The 18,475-nt window shown below is 37.3% G+C and overlaps 1 protein-coding gene across 2 annotated transcripts in view; it reads left to right on the forward strand.

Moving 5' to 3' along the window:
* The first annotated feature begins 8,662 nt into the window (after nt 1-8,662).
* slc8a1b (solute carrier family 8 member 1b) overlaps nt 8,663-18,475 on the forward strand; it is a 162,425-nt gene continuing 152,612 nt past the window's right edge. The window contains exons 1-3 of one of the 2 annotated variants that reach the window (XM_037680285.1): nt 8,663-9,556; nt 11,475-11,639; nt 13,995-14,785. In XM_037680285.1, the coding sequence (XP_037536213.1) occupies nt 8,681-9,556; nt 11,475-11,639; nt 13,995-14,785 (1,832 nt within the window). In that variant the 5' untranslated portion in view covers nt 8,663-8,680. The remainder of the gene's footprint in view (nt 9,557-11,474; nt 11,640-13,994; nt 14,786-18,475) is intronic. The other variant, XM_037680292.1, reaches the window with a different exon arrangement.

The following is an 18,475-nucleotide window of genomic DNA, read 5'->3' on the forward strand; positions in this document are numbered from 1 at the left end:
CTTCCCTCCCAACCTTTTTGAAAACTGCAGTTACTCAATTTTTATGGTGAGCATCAATGTCCTGAACTGTAACTAGTTGAAAGTCAATTCCTTTCACCAATATCCCTCCCATACACACACACACACACACACTGGCACAACTTTTTTTTTTTTTTTTCCAGCCTTAGAGCCACTGCAGTGCAACAACTGCTGGCTCGCTGTGTTGGAAATGGTGGCAAATGGCTGAGAGGAGAACTTTGCCCTGCTTAGATGTTAATAAGAAATCTCTGAACATTTATAACTCAAAAGGAAACTAGAATTAAAGTCTGATTGTATTGCTATTTATATTTTAGACTGGCTAAAACACCTTTTTGTCTTACAGCTTTGAATAGAAGATATAAATAGCCCAGTTTTTCTCTTTTATCTCATCTCACTGTTGTTTTTTTGTTATTTGAGGCTATATCCAGGTTTCTTGTTTCCAACAGTTCCACTCTCCAACAAAAACAGGCCAAATTACATTCAGTGATAATTGGTAACTCTAAATTGTCCCTTTTGTCTATGTGTTCATGTGATGGACTTACGACCTGTCCAGGGCACCTCTCGCACAGTGATAGCTGGACATGGACACCAGTGACCCCCGTGACCTGAAAAGTAAGAAGCTGGTAAAAGATAATGGATGGATAGACAACAAATAGGATTTCTCCAGCTCAGTGTGACTGCACTTTGTTTTTTATCACTAAAAGGTAGATCTCAGACACAGAACTGGTAAAACAGCAGCTCAAATAAAATAGATTTAATGCACATTGTAAATAATCCCAGAAGGTTAAATGCACTACAAATGGAACCAATAAAAATAATAAACCAGTCATGGGTTCTTAGGAGAATTGTTGACAAGTGGGCCGCTGGGAAGGTCAACAGCCGTTGTTGGTCAGTAAATGATGAGGGGTCAGTTTTGGTGGCATAAATGCTGAAATACCTCCCAACAGCAAAATAATTGCACCCAGTGCAACCAGGATAAACAAACCAAATATTAAATCTGCCGTTGTCGTGTTTTGTTTCTTAACCTTTGACAACCAGAGTCAGTGGAAATGTTGCCCCCATGTAAAAGAAGTGTTTACATAAAATATGGCCCATTGGCAACTTTTGAAGAGATCAGCACTATCTATGGAAAAACATCAACTTTTTGTAATCTTAGACTTGCTCTGGAAAAGGAGCTGAAGGTCGTGTGATGACAGATGCTGTCCATATGTATGTGACTGGCCTGTGATACAAAACGTTGTTTAAGCTGCGATTTTAAAAATAACAAATTCTGTGCAAAATGTGTTCCTCAGGTTTAATTTTATTGCTGATCAAAATTTAAAGTTCGACTTCAATCCTACTTGTTTTGGATTTAGAGACCCACTAGCGGCACAGAGCTGTTGTCTCTCAGCAAGAAGGTCGCCGGCTGAAATCCCAGCCTTTCTGGGTTGACTTTGCATGTTCTACGTGCACGTGTGGGCTTTCTCCATGTACTCCAGTTTCCTCCCACAGACCAAAAACATGCATGTTAGTCTGGTAACTCTAAATTGTCCCTAGGTGTGAGTGAGAGAGAGAATGGTTGTTTGTCTTGTGTGTCCCTGTGATGGACTGGAGACCAGTGTCTGCTGGATATGGGTACCAGTGACCCCCACAACCTGAAAAGGAACAAGTGGGTAAATATAATGGATGGATGGGATCACAGGTATAGGAAGTTGCTCATAATTATCAAACTGCACACTTTTCTTGCACAGCTACAGAGAATGTATCTCATATCCACAACATTATAGGTCTTTATTCTCAACTAGGTGCTTTATTTTTATTTTTTTGTAAATTATTGATTTAATTAGAAGACAGTTCATTAACTCTATGGGTAAACCTTCCTTCAGATGTTTCTTCACTCGGGTCTCTTCATCGTGTGTATGTTACGTTTTTCAATATTTGTTAGTGTTCAGCCTTTAACTTAATGGACTAAAGAATTGGAAAGATTTGACTTATTGACTGTTATTGATTGTCTTTGTTACACTCAGTCATTTTTATCCTCCTCATCACATGCCTTGTAGACACTTGCATATAATGTCACACTAATTAGTTTTAGACTCATAGGTTTGACAGTTTGGTCATTTCTGTTGTACTCCTCATAAGGTATGAAAATAAATCTTGGCTTTTAAAACGATCCACATCACTCCATTGATTGTAAATGGGATTGATTTGTCTTTAGCAGTTTGCAGGGATTATTGCATGCTCATATTTCAGTTTTAGTTATGCGTCTTGCACTCAGTGGAAAACTAGAGATTTCAATTCTTTGAGAGGTGAGGGCTCATTAGGTTTCCCTTTACTTACACTCACTCTTAATGATGTATTTTTGAACAGTCCTCTCCTTTTGGTGTTTCTTATTTTTGTTCCAGTGGCTTTTCATTTTCCATATTTCTCTGTACCCCTTTCATTCACTATTCTAAATATTTAATCTCATCTCATTGTGTGAAAAAGGCATTTCAGGCAGGCTGCCTCAGAGCAGAGGCATTTCTTGCTGTTCTGCTACACCTCGTCAATGTTCAGTGGAATATATATGGTCAGCTTGGCCTCTTCTTTGGATTATTCAGCCACCACATCACTTGGACTCATGGAAACATGCATGCATGACTGTTTCACACAAAGATTAGTAACTTATGCAGAAAAGGTGTTCATGCCGTTTGAATGTCTGTCTTATCTCCATTTAGCTGTAGGTTCAATCAGCTGAGTTTTGCCTCATTTGGGTACAGCTTTCAAAAGATTAAGAAAAAATGCCTCAGCTTTGTGTAGTGGATTGTTGGTGCCTCTAGGGATCATTCATTGGTCAAGTTACAGGGTGTGATTGAAATATTTTATCTTTACAAAGTCAGGATCGACTTGTCCTCTCTTGGAACAAAACCAAGCTGAAAACCAGTGCGAGGTGTTTTGAAACCCAATATTTAAATATAATCCAGCGTACCTGCTGTTCAGCGACACCTCGTGTGCCATGAAAATACACACCTTTTTTAATTTAGTGTGGATTTCAAAGCATTGCATTTTCAGCAGATGATCATTTCATCAGGTTGTATTTTGTAATTGTACACCCACTGTGCACAAGAAAGGCTGATTATCTGAAATCAGTCAATGTCCGACTGTTTTATACTTAAAAGGTGAAACATTATGTTTGGGTAATTTCTAATCAAAATAGTATTGGCTAGGCTGTAAGCAGTCAAAATGCTGTGGATGATGAAGCCTATGTTTAAACCTTTTGCTGGTGATGTTTTGGAGATGGAGCTGACAGGCAGAAAACACTTGCAATTGTTACCTGCTGAAGAGCAGCCGAAATATTCAGCAACTGTCCGTGTATGGGCTTTTTTAATTTTATTTTTTTAAAGCACTTCAACTTTGATTTGTGTAACATGTCCTACAATGTTTGGTTCACAGCATGGTCAAAATGACATGAAAATATCATTTTCCATTTAGATAGGGTGAAGAAAAATTGACTAAAAGTCAAAGACTAGTTTTTAACCCTTGGAAGGTCACATGGTGAAAATATAGCCTCACATTTATTTTTTTTATTTTCATTTTTTGGTGCTGTCGGTAAACACAACTGTTCCAGACAAAGACTAAACAACCTTCTAAAAACAAAAAAAAAGTCAATTATTTCAAATGCTTCCATAACCATACAGTAACATTACCACCCACAAGTGTTCCTTATAGGAGAGATAAAGACTGTAAAGAAAATCCATTCTAATGAATTTCCCAATCCCTTAATTATTATTAAATGCATTACTTTCTGTAATGTTTCTTTTGACCTCTATCTCTATACTTTTTTATTTCTATATTTGTTCAATAGTCTATGCTTTTTTATGTCTGAGCCTCTGTAAAAATCACTGGGTTCACTTTCAACTTACCCTGGAAGACGTGTCTTCCCAAGACAGAAGTTGCTGTCATGTTTGGTCTCATCTCTTCTGACAAAACTGTTTGTTTGGATGTAAAGGGCAAAAATGCACTTGTGCACGAGTAAACATGTAATACAAACAAGCAGTTCCACATGCATGCAGGCTGAAGAAACGGATGCTCCACGAATCAGAACGGCTGACTCCTGTTGGCTTTACTGAAATCAGGGCATCAAAAGCAAATGCAGCAGTTAGCTAGCATGTCTGGTTCAGTAAAAGCAAAATACTAAATGGAAACTCTTTTGCACAGTTAAGTTTATACAAATAAAAAAGCAGGACCATGATCGAAATGTGTAAGTTTGACCAAAAACAAAGCCTCATCTAAGCCTATCCGGCTGATCGAGTGAATAGTCTACCTAAAACGGAGAAACCTGAAATTTATTTGAAAAGATTGTCTAAGTATTTTGTGTGTATGAATGGGAGAGAGGGGGATTACACTTATTTTTTAAATTGATTATTTGAAAAAAATAAAAGCCTATTAAAAGACGAGAACAAAAAAAGTTTGACCATAAACCTAAATATTATGGAGTATTAGGGTCACGCCAAGGGGAAAAAAATTATGCTAAGAAAAAAAAAATACATCACGAGAATAAAGTCGTAGTGTTACGAGAATAAAGTAATCGGAACTCTTTACATGAAAAATCAGTTCACAACTGCGGTCAAATTATGAATGTTGATGTCCATAGTACCATAGCATGGGGCCCAACGCACTGTGGCATATTCTTATGATAAACTGAAGCTGTATGTCATTGCATTGAATGGCTGCATTCACAGATTTAGTTGTGACATAATGTGGATGGAGGCATATTTCACAAACGGTGACCCAAAAGTGATCGCGGACTACTTCATAAACACAATGACTCACATTGGAAGCTGTGCAGCAGGTGCGAGTCAACCCAGGACGTATTATGAGTTTATTCTCAAAGTTTTATGACTTTATTCTCATAATATCATTACTTTATTCTCGTAATATTATTACATTATTCTCATACTATGACTTTATTCTCATAATATTGTGACTTTGTTGTCATACAACTTTATTCTCACAATACTATGACTTTTTTCTCGTAATGCTTTTTTTTTTCTCAGCGTGGCCCTAATATTGTGTCATACCTAAAAGGACCTTACAGTGATTAATTATTTTCCTTTGGAGGGTAAACTCTGTGTACATCTCTACATATCTTTGGAAGTAGATTTGATCAAATTTGTATAGTTTAAAGAAAGTGAAATGCTGTCTTTTTTCCTACAAATGTTTATAAAAACAAACCACCATCCATTGGAAATTGGACATCTTAAAACTAACAATCTGAGGGTTTTTTTTTTTTTTTTTTCACTGGTGCCCATGCCCTTCAGTCACTGTGAGAAGCGGGTTACAACCTGGACAGGCCACAAATCTATCACAGGGACGTGTGTTCATTAAAATGCAAGAACAATCACACAACCAATCTTAACATTTAAACAGAATCCTTAAGCAGGCTTGACTGATGTTTACACTGACATTATATCCTTCCTTTGTTCACTCCACTGGGTTTGTGAAGCTACAGGAAAAAGTAATACACAACTGCGCTGAACATTTGTGTAAGGTAACTTGTACAGTTATAAGCCTGGTTGGAAAAGTGATGTCCCCAAATGAAAACAACCAAATCCCAAAGCACAGTTATCATTTGAAAAGGCCACATGAAGCTTTATTTGACCACACAACACCACAATTTCAGGAGAGGAAGGCGATCCTGTCTCCTAAGCGGGAGGAAAATATTTTGCTTGATTTCATTTGAACAAAATATATATATATATTTTTATTATTTGAGTTCAAGAAAATGTTCTTGCATTAGAAAAGGGCTCATTCCCTACATGACAAGATAAGCACACACTACATCTGATTTATTTAACTCAAATATTTAAAATACCTTTATCAAACTTTCTACAGAGACTTGGAAAATGTGGAAAATGCAAAATGACTGAAAACATGCTTCAAGATTTACGACAAAGATGTTTTGTGGTTGGGGACAAGCGTAATTATTGGTTCTTTGAAAGTTGTGCTGTGTCTGCACATAAAGGTGAAACGTTAATTATTGGTAAATGGATGTTGGCAGGCAGGACGCTAAAAGAAACCCGTTTAAGAACTTTTCAGTTTTGCTTCTTGTGTAATCAGCAGTTGGAAGGATTACAGCTTGTGCAGCATTGCTTCTTAAAACTCCTCAAAGTAGTTAAGTTTAAGTGAATTTTGATATGCATGAGTGTGACTGAAAAGGTCATTTGGCTTACTGTCTAGCTGAAGACTGTGCTGCAAAGATGCCATGTCATGCATTCTAAAAATCTGATTTTTTTTTACATTTCTAACTCTTACGAGCAAGATGAACCAGTTATTGAAATTTACTTTTGTTTATAGTAAAAGCATTTTTTTTTAATTAATTTATTTATTTTTTAAGTTCAAATAGTCCAAAATGTTGAAATCACCAGTAATCACGTAGGGTTGTCTTAAATTGGACTGACCGGTCAGAGTTGAGTTGTAATGTATGAAGTTTTTCTTTTACGTACATTATTATTTTACTTTCGCCGATCTTTTTTTGGTATGAACTTACAGTCATCATAGTAATTAGGCAAAACAAAAAAAAAAAAGAAATTGAAGAGATTGTTCAAATAAATGAAGTAAATGGAACAAATGAAGGAATACATAGTGTGCAGTGGTGCTTCTTTCTTCACTACAATTCAGTAGGTGCAGTCCTACCAGCCTTTTTCAGATACTGCTTTTCTTTTTCCCCCAGTTATATTTTACTATTAGCTTTTGTGTGACTAAAGTGCAAACATAAATAAACTTCCTTTCATTTTGTCAAGTTAGACTGTTTCCAAAAATATATTGAAACATTGACAAGTTCTATGGAAGTGTAAAATTCTTGCTCAACTTTTTGTGCTTTGCAAGTTCAAGCAGTGACTTTGATGTCCTGTGAGCTTCTGGTTTTCATGTTCAGGTCCTCTGGCGGGTCCTTACTCGATCAGCTCTCTTCTATACTATATTACAATTAAATTGCATCAGCAATGTGGTAGTATCGAGCATAATCTAGCTGCATGATGAAACAATGCATTTTGTGTGCATTTTAATGCCACTTCTTTGATCCTCTTTGCATTCGTTTAGATTAGAATAAACTGCATATAGGTTTAAACAAGTGTGATTAGTCAATCGAACCGCTATGACCGTATGGAGGAGCGTTCAGAGAGTTCTGATGGCACTTATTGCATACCAGTCCATGCTCATGATTACTGCTCCGTTATACAAATGGATTATATTCCCTAGAGAAATGACCCAACAGTGTGCAATTAGCTTATGTAATAATTTTATATTGTGTGTTGGGAATTATGGACATGTTTCCTTAATGCAACTGATTCATGGCTAATTATGTTGTTTCTGTTTCATCTCGGCTTGTTTTGAAGACACTGGCAGTGAAAATTCAAACTTAGTGCTGAATTCGAATTTGAACTAAACATACTTGGAACAAAAATCCGACATGAAGGCTACAATTAGGAACTGGTGATTACGTTTTTAGATTTTACTTTTGTGACATAAACAAATGAATGTTGAATCAAATCAAACACTTTATTGAATTTTAAAGATTTTGCGTTCCTTGATGAAATGTACATTACCTGGCAGATTTCATTCCAGAGATTTTATTAAGCTCTGATCATCTTGTGCTGAGAAATCCAATTATAGCTGTTTTGGTCAAACTCTTTTTAAATAATGATCGGCACAAAACTCACTTGATATTATTGTGAGCAGCTATTCTGAACAGTTATAAGCTGCATTTACATCAAATTGAATCTCCATCTAAGTGGACAGTTATTTTTATCTATTTTTAAGTTATAATGGTTGCAATTGATTGTTTGTATTATGTTGACTCCAAATTTTAATGTGTTTTAGATGTATATCCAATGATTATTAAAGTTTGGATGAAATCCGTCCTGCGGTTCATAAGGATTTTTGCCAACACAAACACACTTTGGCAAAACCTCTTTCACTGCATTTCATCTTGAGCTGGTGGGAGATAACGATGAAGTGATACCTAACAAATTATACACATTTTCATTAAAGAAAACAAGCTCTTACAAAAAAACATTTTTTTTTTTCCAATCACTGACTGCAGAGAAGTTTTTTGGGTGTAGACATATTGTGGAATTTGACCCTTGGAAATTATTGGTGCTGAAGGGAAGTCTGAGATTGTCATCGGGGTATGATCACATCCAATAGTGAAATTAGTTCTCTGCATTTAACCCATCACACCTGAGACACACCCAGGTGGAGCAGTGGGCAGCTATGTAAGTGCCCAAGGAGCAATTGGGGACTAGGTGTCTTGCTCGGAGACGCCACGACATGTGGGAATGGCTGGGAGTCGAATCACGACTTTCCGATTCCAAGTGGGGCTGCCCTGCCTCTACCCCATATCAGCCCCTATAGATGACCCCTATATCTATATCTATAAGCTCTTTAGATGAGGTTTATCTTTATTGTTAATTTGTTTGTGGTTTTCAAGACTTGATGCTTATTTAAACTGTATTGTTAAATTGTTGTCAGCCTTTTGTTTCAGATAAACCATCTTGAATTTAGCTGATTTTTAAGAAAATGTCTCCTTTATGTGACTCTTACACCATCACTATGTGTAACAGGATGCATGACTGAATGTTCTCCTTTCTTTTTGTTCTAGGTTCCAAACCCTCCGTGATCTTACAGTCCTTGCGTTGTCAACATGGGCTGCTGGGATTGCACCACCGTCCTGTCGCCTGCTCTGAGGCTAGCAGTTGTTACTGGGATCCTCCTACTTAAGCTCCATCCCACACTGGCCGGAGCCCCTCCTGAGCCAAATTTGGGCAGCTCAGTTTTGGCGGTGTCCACAAATAAAACTGAATGCACCAAGGCTGAACAGTGTGAAAGGGGGGTCTTGCTACCTGTTTGGGAGCCCCGGAACCCATCGTTTGGTGACAAGGTTGCCAGGGCAACAGTTTATTTTGTGGCTTTGGTTTACATGTTCCTCGGTGTGTCAATCATTGCAGACCGTTTCATGGCATCAATAGAGGTTATCACATCACAGGAACGAGAGATCACCATCAAGAAACCCAATGGAGAAACCACCACAACCACTGTTCGGGTCTGGAACGAGACGGTGTCCAATCTCACCCTCATGGCTCTGGGCTCCTCGGCTCCTGAAATCCTTCTGTCTGTCATAGAAATTATAGGTCATGGGTTTCAGGCTGGCACGATGGGCCCCTCTACCATTGTGGGATCTGCAGCGTTCAACATGTTTGTCATCATCGGGTTATGTGTGTACGTTGTGCCCGACGGCGAGACGAGGAAAGTGAAGCACCTTCGTGTCTTCTTTGTCACGGCCGCCTGGAGTATCTTCGCCTACATTTGGCTCTACCTGATCCTGTCTGTGATCTCTCCTGGAGTTGTGCAGGTGTGGGAGGGCCTGCTCACTTTCTTCTTTTTTCCTATTTGTGTGGTGTTTGCCTGGGTGGCTGACCGCCGCCTGCTGTTTTACAAGTATGTGTACAAGCGTTACCGCACTGGCAAGCAGCCTCGGATGATAATTGAGACAGAGGGTGATCGTCCGCTTCCTTCCAAGGTAAAGCCATGAACATGACATTGTTGCTATTAAAAATATTATTATTGTCACTGTTAACTTTCACTGAAACAATATATGAGCTGATAAACTGACTTTATTACAACTGAGGTATTGTTTTATATGTTATATTGACTTAATGTAATGCATCTTTATCAATAAAATGCAATAAGATATTAAATGGAAAAAGATGCAAGCAGGGTTTTTTTTATATTGGAATCTGTTTACAACAAACAAAACTTACAAAAGTGTAATTTTCTTACATGATGAACAAATTACTTTTATTCACTTTCATGTGAACAGCTCTTGTTCTGCTTCCACACCAGGTATTTAGTGATAGTTTTCTTGTCGGTCAGACATACTCTTCCATAGAAAAACTGCAGCAGAGTCTAAAGAAAAAGCAACAAATGCTGAAAATGTGCTTCATGATCATGTGAATCAACAAATATCCCAGAAATAAAATGTTAAATCGGTGTATAATTTAAAAGCAGTGTTTTGCTGCTTAGTGTCGAGTAACTATAATGGTGTAAAAAGCTTCTGAATCAAAACTTATTGGATTGCATCATGTTGTGATTAAAAGCAGAGTTGTATCATTTTGATATTTGTTGCACCTTTTATCTTTACTGAACTGGTTCACTGGTGGAGTATGGAGGTGTGCATCTTATTGAATGCACAACCCTTGTATGTATAACACACAACCCAGCTGATAAAAGCTAAAGTACAAAAAGTGTCTGTTCAATTGGCATGGATATCTGCATCAACAAATTAGGTGGATAATGTCAATATTCAGAGTCGCAGCAGACAAAATTATTGAACTCTGGCTTTACTGTATTGCAAATTGTGCCAGAAAAATATAAATTAAACACGGCAAGATGGGTCTGTTAGACTTTCATTAGGAGTTGTATTTTTCTCAGATCACCAGTATTGATCATTTTGGAATTAAAATTTCTAGATGTTCAATAAAAGAATAAATACAATTTCTAATTCGCATTTAATATTCTCACTTGGCTGGTTGCATACTTTGGAAGACTGATAGTAAAAATAGTTTTTTTTACAAATGTCAAAGATTTATTTTTTGTAAACGGCTCAGGAGTCACGCGCTGCATTTGTAACAAATAGTTTAATAGTGAATTGAACATGTTTAGCTGATGCTAATGTATTACTGCAAACACAAATGGCCTTTGAAGTTACCCTACCTTTTTTAATTTCCTGTTTTAACCATCAGATGTTGTTCTGACGCACTGCCTGGATGGATCTAATTACATTTTCATTATTGTAGAGAGTACATGTAGACTTGCTGCTCACAGAAATAAAACCCTCTCTGTGTTCTAAATTTAGAAACCGCTTCTGTTTTAATTATACATACTTCTTTGAGATTAAAAATGTGTTGATCCCTTTGTATATCAAGAGCATTTTCACGTCAGCTTGTGGTGTACAGATCTGCTGAAATCATTCCAGCAGTATTCCAGAGGGAAGAGAATAATCGCTGCCATCTTGCTTTTAAGAGCTAAAAGACGTTTTGTCGATAAAATCATTCTCAAAGGGAAAACATAAATGCAGTCTGGACATCCTCTTTAATCTGATGGAAAAAAGTGAAACACAATGAATGACCACACTGTTTACACTGAGGTGGGATGGGATGCTATAATAGTCTAAATTCTCTAAACATAATTATGCAAATAAAATGGATTTTGTATAAGGAAGTCTGTTGTTGGGCACTGTTTATTTTTTAATACTCACAATAAAATTTACTGACTTGAATAGCAAAACTATGAAAAAATGTACTTGTAATGATTTGGTGCAACACAAAAATACAATATTACACTGAATGAGATTTAATTTGTGTTGGACTGATGAAGTTGTTTTAAAGTCCTGAATCAGTGATGGGTAATTGTTTTGTTAATTTTATTTTTTTTTCAAGGTGGACATTGAGATGGATGGGAAGATGCTGAACTCTCATGGGGGTGACTTTCTGGATGGTCCTCTTGGCTTGGATCTTGATGAGAAGGATCTGGATGAGGAGGAGACTCGCCGAGACATGGCGAAGATCCTGAAGGAGCTGAAACAGAAGCACCCTGACAAAGAGGTTGGTAACGAGTTTAAAATGATGCATGGTTACAGCTCCTGGCATTCATCTCTCTTTTTTTTTTCCTTCTGCGTTTGTATGAAATAATAATTGGCAACATATAATGCACATGCTACTTCTATTACAGTGATTGACCTATTGCAGAGTGAAGTTACAAACATTCACTGTGCTGCCTTGATTTCCTGTTAATAGGCAAAAGACCCCAATCCTGTATGGAAACAAAGTCTAAAATGTTTGGAAAATCTGACACATTAATGCAAACAATCAGAATATTAAGACGTTATATATGATGATGTACACAAATGCTACAAATTCAGAGTTTTTGTATAGATTTCTGAAAGCTAAAGCTAATCTGAACTGTTAAGCTGAGAGACATTATGTACTTGCAAAATCTGTGGGAGCCTTTAGGTCACTTGTGCATGCGTCCTTGCGTTTCTACAGGAAGAGATTCCATTTTTTTTTTAAATTGTCTTTACAGTTAGTTAACTTGGAAAAAGAAGCCCCACGCGATATAGTCACGACTGTCTTTCATTTCACCTGGAGCAAGTGGAGTGAAATTGACTGAAACTGCATCATCAGTTGAAAGTCCCATCTCCGAATAACTTTCTTACCCAGTTTTCCAGCTGCACTGGGCACTGATGACACATTCATCCTCCTCAAGGCACACTCACAGGTTACAAAGCTTACCAGACACCTGGAATCTGCATATTTTCCACGGTGCAAACAGGAGACGTCTCAAACTCACCGCTAGATGCCCGGTGGAAAAATGTCATTCCAATGAAATTGTAACTCGACTGTAACGTGCACAGAAACCATTTAGGCCAAGACACTTACTCAAATAGGTAATTTCTTGCATATTTGCTAACCAACTGTATGCAACGCATTTATTCTGTTTCTTGGTACTTCATGTCTTTGTCTTGTTTTCTGCACAAGCGCCAAAATCCAGATTCAAAACAAACGCATGACAAGTTGTCTCACCAGTGTTTTGGATATGAAGAGTGGTTAAACAGACTGTTCATGAATAGATTACTTAAATGTTACAGGGCAAAAAAAATCCTGTTTGTAATCCATCTTTTTTTGCAGGAAACCTACCTGTAAAATAAACACTAATTGACACTAAGATGCACGACACTGTCACAAGCAGTGATGTAAAACACCGGCTGCAGTGTAGCCATGTTTATTTAATCTTGCATGCTGACAACTCTGATTAGCTCATCTGTTTACCATCAGTGATCGCTGTGTCTCGACTGCATTACTTTATCGATGACTACCGATTAACTTAGAAGCCTAATTAGATATAATCAACAGAAATTTGCAAAGAAGGATAATTAATTGAAGAATTCTGTTTGTATTAAGATGCGTCAAAACTGGTTACAGCAATGCAAGTGTCTGTTCTGTCTCCTGCTGATTGTAAGCCAAAAAATACTAGTTTTCTAAATATCTCAACTTATAAAAAGTCAAATTGAAAATGTTTGTGTGTTATGACATTATTCCAGTTTTCCATGTTTCCCTGTGTTAATGGTTTTGATTCTCCTCCAGTTATTATGACTTTAATGTTGCTGTTGTCAGGCACACAAGTACGACTTTGAACAATTTTCATTGTGGTTTAAATTTGCTTATTTGAGTTGAATAAATAAAAAATAGCTTGTATTAAAAATGGATCTGCTAATAAGTGGATTATGGCTAGCTCGTATTAGAATTCATAATTTAAAAACTAACTTGAAGACGAAGACAATGTTGTGCAAATTAACTTTTTTTTTTTTTTTTTACTTTCAAACAAGACAAACTTTCTTAAAATAATTTAAAATGTTCTTGTTCAGGTTTTTAATGTAGGATTTCTGGGGAAGTTTAACATTTTTAATCAGGACAATCTACTTCTTGATTATTCTCAGTTCAGTGCCTGATGCCTATGTGAATTGTTTCATGTTCTGTTTTTACACCCATCTGACATCTTGTCAGAGAATGAGTTTTAAATTGATCTTTGATATTTTGTTACTAGCAGCTTGTTACAAAAGCACAATTTCTTGGATAATGCTTAAACAAATGAACAAAAACAAAAAAAATACAAACAAATGAAAGTCTGGCACTCGTCTTATTCTGATACCAACAAGGCAACTCCAAAAGTCTGAAGCAGTTTTATTTATTTTATTTTATTTATTTTTTGTGCTACCTTTAACACCAACAACTCAGTTTTTCCAGTAGATGCATTTTTCATTTATGGATTTTTTAAAATCTATTTTTTGTCTGTGGTTTTTGGGCAAAGCCACTTTTAAAAAAAACTAACTACCTTTGCCAATTTTTTCTTGGGTTCGACTGAAGAATTTTCTCTTTCTGGTTCCGTTTTTCTTTCACCAGGTGGAACAACTCATCGAGCTTGCCAACTACCAAGTTCTGAGCCAGCAGCAGAAAAGTCGAGCTTTCTATCGATGCCAAGCCACCCGGTTGATGACAGGTGCCGGCAATATTCTAAAAAAACACGCTGCCGATCAGGCACGAAAGGCCGTCAGCATGCACGAGGTTCGCTCTGATGCTGGTGATAACGATCCCATCTCCAAGATCTATTTTGAGCCTGGTTCTTACCAGTGCCTTGAGAATTGCGGCACAGTGGCTGTGAATGTGGCGCGGCGAGGCGGCGACCTGGGCAAAGCTGTTTCTGTGGAGTACAGAACGGAAGACGGCACAGCCAATGCTGGCTCCGACTACGAGTTCACAGAGGGCGTGGTGGTGTTCAAGCCTGGCGAGACGATGAAGGAGATCCGTGTGGGCATCATTGATGACGACATCTTTGAGGAGGATGAAAACTTCCTCATTCACCTTTCTAATGTCAAGGTGTTGACGTCAGAAGGTGAAGAGCCAGAGGAAAGTGAATCGGCTAATCACGTGGACTCTGTGGCATGCCTTGGCATACCCTCCACAGCAACCATTACCATATTTGATGATGACCACGCTGGTATCTTTACATTTGAGGAGCCTGTTCTCCATGTCAGTGAGAGCATTGGTACAATGGAGGTGAAGGTGCTGAGAACATCCGGGGCTCGAGGTGTGGTCATGGTGCCATACAAAACGGTTGAAGGAACAGCCCGTGGTGGGGGAGAAGACTTCGAAGACACTCATGGCGTCCTGGAATTTCAAAATGATGAAATCTTGTGAGTAGCTTTGATCATTTTCTCTTCAAACTCAAATCAGTAGAATGCTATTGACAAGTGTTTCTAGTTTATATCCTTCACTATTTTTTTTAGTATTTTACTTGATATACAAGCTTTGTCAGAGTAATGTTTCAAATTGTACTGATTATGTGGCCGGTGCAGTTGTTGGTGTGATGGGGTCACAATGAAGTGGCGGACCACTCAAATGGGAATTCAACAAACTCAGCACCCCCAATAGCACTCTTTGCTCAACTTTTCTTCCTTTTTTATTCATTTGTTCTTATTTATGTTCATTAATATGCTTAGTCTGTTCAGTTTTAATTCTGTCCTGCTGCTGCTTTAGTCTTATTGCATTTTTTTTCCTGAACTTTGTCTTCCTGTACTTGAAGTAACATATGTTCAGCTTTAGGGCTCTGGTAGCCAAGGTATTGGAAAATGAAGTTACTGGTTAGACAGCCGATGGCATGAATTTAAAATGGATGGAATGTCATAAAATGGAAATTGATGGCAAGCACTAAAGTTTCTTTGACTTAAACATATGAGATTAACTGGAGTAGGCTGTTGCTGGAAATGATTCAAGAATTTGAACAGCATGGTATCGGGAAATGCTAAGAAAGGACATGTATCAAGTTAATTTGGTTGCGTAAAAGTCTTATATAAAGTCTAGTTGCCCTTTTTGGTGCTTTTATACTGTGAGGATGGCCCCAAGCAACCAATTGCAGTCCACTAAAGGCTTTTTGTTGTATCTTGTAGGTGGAAAGGGCTTTGGATTTAATTTAAGAATCCCTGCTGTCAAACGTTGAATCCTCTGTTCTAAGCTTTACTTAACCGGCGGCTGGTTTGATGGTGACTCACGGTGGGCATAGTGATTGTTGTCTGACCACATTTCAAGAGGCGTTTCGTCTTAGTGGTAACATTGCTCAAAGCCAGCAGCTGTACTCTTAATTTCTGTTCACTGTGTGGGGGAATCTGCTCTAAATATCACCCTGTCTGTACTGTGCTCGTATGGTGTGACAAAATGACCTGGATTTATTTTACCCAAACCGTTAACGTAGCACCCTGACTAAACTCTTATCGTGTTACCAGCAAATTAAATACAGAGACTCACTGGTATTTTTCTTGCCTTTAAATGCTGTAAAATTATAGGAACAGTTGTAATTAAGCTTGCAACATGTCCCCTATTCAAACTAGTGATTTTTGCTCGAGTGTAATATGTGAGGAAATTATATTAGGTCGCAATCGGGATGTTTGAATGTGATTCGTTGTAATATCCATCAACTGAATCCTTCTAGTGAAAAGATTGTGTGAAAGATTACCTTGTATGTTTATGTATGCGTGTGCTTTGTGGCTGTAAGGTGGACATGTTTTTAACTTGGGTTTGCACATGTCACACTGCAGTCAGGGTTCACACATAGTGAGAAACAGCAGCAGACGACTCTCAATGATTAGACCTTTAGTTTCCACACAAATTAATGTTTTCTGTTAACCCCTGAACAGCATGAACTGCTGGTTTCTCTCTCCACTTTTTTCCTTAAACACTGGTTGGTTGAGTCCTCAATGTCTCTGTAAATTACTGTTTGCAGCAGTGTGTTTTTTTTTTTTTTTAATTAATTAATTAATTATTTTTTTATTTTTTGGAAGCCTGTGGGTTTAAACTAGTAGATTCACCAGTGGTTCTGTAAACTTAATGGCTTTCTGGTTGCCCTCTTATTGATTAGCCAATGCAAGTGGAGAAACGATCAAAACAGATTATTATTTTTTAGTGTAAAGGATTAAAAACAATGGCAGTATAGAAACCTAGAACCGTGTTTGAGTCACCCTCTCTTAAGGCAACAACTAATGTTCTGTAGCTTACAGTTTAGGCAGCAGGTTTTGAAGGAGTTTTTTAGATGATCTGCTAACCTTTCTACACAGCTAAATATACTCTATTATAGGCTTTGATATTCTGATGGTTATTTGCAAACTAGATGAACTATGAAATCACAACTGGATTTAAACATTGCAGCAGTTTAACCTTTTCAAGAGCATTTTGTACTCATAATTGTACAATGAGCAGAACTGTTGATTTGTTGCAGAACTGAGGTTTAGGATCATTTGTATAGATGCTGTATCATAAATGTCCTTCCATAAAGTCCGTCATCCTACCCTTGTGATGGCCAGCTACTCACCACGTCTTTGAGTTTTGGTCATTCTCCAAATTTGCATTTGACGGCTTGAGGCTACATCATATGTGCCAAGTTATTTTAAGAATAACTAAGAATCCAGTGTCTGACTTAATAAAAAAAACAGTGTTGCCCATGGACTTAAAAAAAAGACAGATTAAACGTGCAGATTTTTTTTATTATTGACCCATGTTTAAATGTAAAAAAAATAATAATAAGGCTAAAATCACACACACATTCTAAAGCTTTTCTAGGCATGCATTTCAAAAAGCCAATTTGTGATGGTTACTGGAGTGTAAAGTCCCAGTCTGCTCTCTGTGCTTTGGTGTGTGTGCAGGAGGGATCCTAATTTGATTTTCAACTGTACCATGTTTCTCCACTGGCTGCCTGATTATGGAAATCAAATAATTGGTAGCCTACACACTTGTGTGTATTTACCACTTTAGAGGGTCAAAAAGTGACAAGTGTATGACTAACTGGATACATGTGTGGCGTAAATTACTGAATATGTATCAATGTCCACAGTGTGTGTGGGAGTGTGTCAAATCTGTTGAGTTAATGGGTTTTATTGTAACTAAAAGTTTTGCTGACATGTAACAGCTGATAAACTCTGTATTTTCTTTCCACAGAGGATTACTAAATATTCATCTTGTTGTCCCTTTTCTCTGACTAAAACACATTATGCAAATGTAACAACGTGGGGTGGAAAATGAATTGAAATTCTGGCCCACGTTTTATTAAGTTGTCTATTTTAAAAAATAAGCTTTGACAGTTTAAAAAATACAGATGGAATAATAGATGAAATAATAGAAACACCCAGAAAACCTTCCTGCATTAACAATAGCTTCTTAATTATTTAATTTGTAAAGTACCTTATTCTGACATTGACACATAATATTGCATGCAGCTTTCTGCAAATGTCATTAATTGGGTATTCATAAAATTACTTTTCCCAGTCATTTGTGTTTCTACTAAGCTGCATGAGGACAAACTACACTTCTCTCCAGTGCTCAAAGACTGATTGTGTATCTATGATAACATATAGTCAAAAATATAATTGTTTTGTTGGTTTGTATTTTTTTTTGTATATGGTCATAAAAAATATATATAAATAGTTTCTTAATCATTAGAAATAAATTTTATTTCAATATCTCAAAATTTCTGAATTTAACTTTTATCTTGCATCATCGTCTTCATGGTGCAGATTTTTTTATACTCCATGTTGTAAGATTTTTTCAGTTTTGTCCAAAAACTATATTCAACAAGTCCTAAATACTTGCTCACAGAATGTCGTCAAATCAAAAGGGCAAAGTTTTAATGTAGAAAAGAATCTTGAACATAAAACCTAATGTGTGCAGTGGAGAGCATCCTGTGCTCCAGCATCAACGTGTGGCATGGAGGCTGCACAGCTGCAGAAAGAAAAGCTTTGCAGAGAGTGGTGAAGGCTGCACAGAAGACTGTTGGAGTCAGTCTCCCCACCATCACATACATTAACACCTCCAGATGCAGGAAGAGGGCCACCTGCATC

The sequence above is a fragment of the Nematolebias whitei genome, chromosome 1 (assembly GCF_014905685.2).
Source record: "Nematolebias whitei isolate Nwh7 chromosome 1, NemWhi1, whole genome shotgun sequence".
NCBI classification, from domain to species: Eukaryota; Metazoa; Chordata; class Actinopteri; order Cyprinodontiformes; family Rivulidae; genus Nematolebias; species Nematolebias whitei.